Source organism: Echinops telfairi, unplaced genomic scaffold, assembly GCF_000313985.2.
Source record: "Echinops telfairi isolate 266 unplaced genomic scaffold, ASM31398v2 ScPeMD7_23;HRSCAF=83, whole genome shotgun sequence".
Lineage (NCBI taxonomy): Eukaryota > Metazoa > Chordata > Mammalia > Afrosoricida > Tenrecidae > Echinops > Echinops telfairi.
Genome location: NW_022103920.1, coordinates 16,173,993 through 16,178,479, shown reverse-complemented (window position 1 = coordinate 16,178,479; position 4,487 = coordinate 16,173,993). Strand labels below are relative to the sequence as shown.

The 4,487-nt window shown below is 52.4% G+C and overlaps 1 protein-coding gene across 1 annotated transcript in view; it reads left to right on the top strand.

The window, feature by feature from the left end:
- Position 1: 1 nt before the first annotated feature.
- Positions 2 to 4,487, top strand: part of SMO (smoothened, frizzled class receptor) — a gene marked incomplete at its 5' end in the record, with an annotated part of 23,478 nt that continues 18,992 nt past the window's right edge. The window contains one exon of the mRNA XM_013005943.2: positions 2 to 143. Coding sequence (XP_012861397.2) covers positions 2 to 143 — 142 coding nt within the window. The remainder of the gene's footprint in view (positions 144 to 4,487) is intronic.

The window sequence follows — 4,487 nt, the reverse complement described above, 5'->3', positions numbered from 1 at the left end:
CTGCGGCCGGGCAGCCCCCTGCGAGCCGCTGCGCTACAACGTGTGCCTGGGCTCGACGCTGCCCTACGGGGCCACCTCCACGCTGCTGGCCGGGGACTCGGATTCCCAGGAGGAAGCGCATGGCAAGCTCCTGCTCTGGTCGGGTAAGTGCGCTGGAGCGCAGCGGAGCGGCCCCGGGGGTTGAGGCGGCGGGATGGGGACGTGGAAAGGACTGGCTCCGAGCCTGAGCTTTGGAGGGGACGCCGGGAGAGGCTGAAACTTTGGGGCAGGGGCTGTACGTGCCAGATGGGACCCTTGGTGATGGTGATGGGGGATGAAGGGAAGGAGTCGGTCATTCACAAAGGGCGCGAGCCTGGTGGGTGAGCAGTGGATGTTGGGGACCGCGAGGACCGGGAGCCAAGCCGCAGCCAGGAACATTTTTTAAAAGATGCTCCACCAAGGGAGGAGCCTTGGAGACTCCGAGGTGTTTATATCTCGGAGGGAGATGGAGTTGGCAGGGAAAAGGGTGGGGTGGGGCGCGGGGAGAATGGAGTGGAATCCGTGATGAACAATTAAAGGTAACGGAAAGTTGGGAATTCTTGATTTGGGAGACCGGAAGTGTAACTTGCCTTGCTTTCACAATAGAGTTGTTTCTTCATCTGGAAAATGGGCCCGTTGCTGCTTGCTGGGGTGTGTGATGGATGAAGTGGTTACATCCGTTATTTGTGTGTTCTCTGTCAGTGTAGATGCCTCCGCTGGTCAGGACCGTGAAGAACCCTTAAATTGGGGATAATGAGGGCCTGTGGGTATTTCCAGAGGCCTCTGCTACCCCTGGGACTATGGCAGGGCCAGAAAAACTGCCGCGGGAAATCAAAACCAGTCCCTCGGGAGCAGTGTGGGCGGATGTCGCGCTGAACACACCTTGTAGGCTCCCAGAAAGAAAACGGGCCTTGCGGTTCCCACTTTTAGTGATTCCGAACCTCTCCTTGGAAAAGAAATGGAAAAACCAAGCAGGAGCAGATCCGGCAGCCTCTTCTGACAGCTCTGGGGTGCCTTACCTCATAGCGCTGCCCAGAGGCCCAGCATGGAAAAGAGAGGGTGTGTAGGTTACCTGTCATAGTCAGCCTGGCTACTGGACTTTGCAACATCGTCATCCATGGTCAAGGTGCTGGAGGATGGTACTCTTAGGGTAGAGCCCCAGGTCATGTGAGGAATCAGGTCCTAAGTCTACACACATACATGGTCTCTTTGGAAATCTATACATTAGCCTGATGCACAGTCAGGCATGTTGTCAGGAGAAAGCAGTCCCCGGAAAGGCATTATGCTTGGTAAAGTAGAGGGGTAGCCAGATAAGAGGAAGACCTTCAATAAGATGGATTGCCACCGTGGCAGCAACCTACCAAGAGTTGTGAAGATGGTACAGGACCTGGCAGTGCTTTGTTCTGCTGGACAAGAGGTCGCTATGAATCAGAGCACCTAACAGCAACGTGGCCTATGGAAAAATGGAATCGAAAGATGGCAGAAGTCCCCTCATGTGTGATTAAGCAATGGGCTGCGAACCAGAAGGTCAGCAGTTCAAAACCACGAACCGCTCCACAGGAAAAAGACTGAACTTTCTACTCTCATAAAGAGTTACAGTCTCTGCAACCCCATGGGGCAGTTCTGCCCTGTCCTATGGGGTCACCTTGAGTTAGAATTGACTGGATGGCAGGGAGGTGAGATGGTGACCACATGTGATCATGGTAACGTGGTTGTAGAACTGTGTAACAGGTGCTGTGTGAGGAAGCCACTGAGGAGGGAAAATGGGAGCCTGGGAGCATGGTCGAGGGGGGCGTGGGTAACCCAGGTGGGAGATGATGGCAGTCAGGATTTGGGCAACAGGAAGGCAGATGTGACAGATCCCAGAGAGTTTCAGAGGCAGAAACAACAGGGCTTGCTACTGAGTCTAGCGCAGGGGGCTGGAGTGAGCAGGAGGCCACATGCTGCCGGCTTGACTCCCACCTGCATTGACTCCCACCTGCATTTCCAGCCCTAAGAGAGGAGGCTGGAGGAGGAGAGCAGAGGCCAATTTCGTTCTTGTGATCAAATACATGCACCCAGACAGTCGCCAGTGTGAGCCTTTATAGAGTTTGCAATTCAGGGATGTTCATGACTGCAAAGGTCCAACCGCCATGTTGTGGAACCATGACCACGACCCATTTTCCAATGTTGGCATCCAGGAACGTGTTTGGGGGATGCCAACCGTTCACCTGCTTGGCTGCTAACCAAAGAGCCCCTCAGAAGGAGGGCCTGGTGATCGGGCACTGAAAAGTGTGGAGCATGGTTTTTCTCTGAGAGACTCGGGCTTGCCTGAGAGAGTCCACTCGATGGCTCCTGGTTCACACAGAAGCTCTGTACTCGGTCTGCCGTAACGCTCATTTCCCCTTCCCCGCAGCACCTGGTAACCACTAATGAGCTTTTGGCCCAAAGCATCTGCCTGTTCCAAGAATTTCACCCAAGTGGGCCCTAAACTTTGTCCACTGGTGTCCTTGCTGGAGCATGGGTGAGAACTTCATTTCTTTGTGGCTAAAATCCCTCACTTATCACCTATCTGGTTGTCTGACATGTCACACTTATCTCCATAACCCCAAAATGCTGCGTGTTCAGGAAGACTGTCGGAAGTAACAGATGCTGAGGTGTGAGGTGGGCTGGCTGTGATGATTAAGGTTATTGTTTGTCAACTTGGCTGGGCCGTGCTTCTCAGTGTGTCCACAGGGATGGACCAGTACGATTGGGCAGTCAGAGAATGCTGTCACGGGGCGGTTATGTAAATGATGTGGTTATCTTCTTTTTTTTTTTGGAGTGGTGGATTTTTTTTTAATCGTTTTTATTAAGGGCTCATACAACTCTATCACAATCCATACATACATCAATTGCGTAAAGCACATTTGTACGTTCATTGCCCTCATCATTCTCAAAACACTTCCTCTCCACTTAAGCCCCTGGCATCAGGTCCTCATTTTTCCCCTCCCCTCCCTGCTCCCGCCTCCCTCATGAACCCTTGATAATTCATAAATTATTATTTTGTCATATCTTGCCCTGTCCGACATCTCCCTTCACCCACTTTTCTGTTGTCCGTCCCCCAGGAAGGAGGTCACATGTAGATCCTGTAATCGGTTCCCCCTTTCCAACCCACTCTCCCTCGATGTGGTTTTCTTCTACTTGGTGATCTGATGTGATCATCCTCCATTTCTGCCTAGCAGCCTGGTCTTTGGAATGGAGCCATGTCAATGAGGGAGGAGTGGGTGCTGGTTGTATGCACCACATTTTGTTTAAGGTTCATCTGTTGATGGACGCTTGGGTGGTTTCCACCTATGAGATATTGTGAATAATGCTGCTATGAATGCTGGCGTACAAGTATTGTGTGTGTCGCCGCTTTGCAGTCTTTTGGGCATGTAGCCGGGAGTGGAATTGCCGGGTCAGCTAATCATTCCCTTTATAACTTTGAGAAACTGCTGAGCCTCGGCGTCTGTACCGTTTTACATTTCCACCAGCAGTGGATGCGGGTTTCATTTCTCCATGTCGTCACCAACATTTATTTCCTGCTTTGCTCATATTAGTGCTCCTAATTAGGGGACGTGCAAGGGGTGCTAGTAGCATAGTGGGTTAGTTACTGGGCTGCTAGCCATAAGATCAGTGATTCAAACCCACCCACCACTCCCCAGGAGAAAGATGAGGCTACCTGCTCCTGTCAAGATTATCTGCATTTTTCAGAAAACCCAAAGAGCAGGCTTACTCTTCTCACGAAAGGTCGCTGTGAGTCAGAAGGGATTTGGTGGCAGTGGGTGAGTTTGTGGGTGGGCAGCTACGTGGATTTGAAGTGTGCGTTGGACATTCACGGACGGGTGTCCAACTGGCCAAGAAATAGGAGTGGATGAAGACAGGCAGCCACTATGCTCCCTTGGCCCAGCAACTGAAGCTTTAGAAAGATGCCATTGGGGATCGACGTTTCTAGATTGATTTTGGACCAAGGTCAGCATCCTGTTTCTTCAGGCGTTCATGACTTGGGCCTCTTCTCTCAGCCAGCACCCCTTTCCATTACAGCTGGCCAGGCATTCCAAGCTGACCAAGCACATCATGGTCCAGCTTCGGCCAACTCAGATTTGGTAAATGGGGGGAAATACCAGAAAGGCCTGCATCTGGCAAGGGCAGCAGATCTCTGAGAGCCAGCACGTAGCCCTCCTCACTGCCCTCTGCTATGCTCCACGGGTGCCCAAGGCTGGGTGCAGGCCTGCCGCCCACCGGGTGCAGCCCGTAGAAAAAGCAGAGAAGCTGGCCAGGGATGTCTCATTTGCTGCCCAGGCGCAGAGTGGAGGGCTGAGTGGTGATGATGGTCTTTTATTGGCCGGAGGCCGGAAGCAATTTAGCAGACCTGCCTGACAATCAGAAACAGTTAAACCAGTGGTTCTCGACCTTCCTAATGCTGCGACCCTTTATTACAGTTCCTCATGTGGTGGTGACACCCCCCC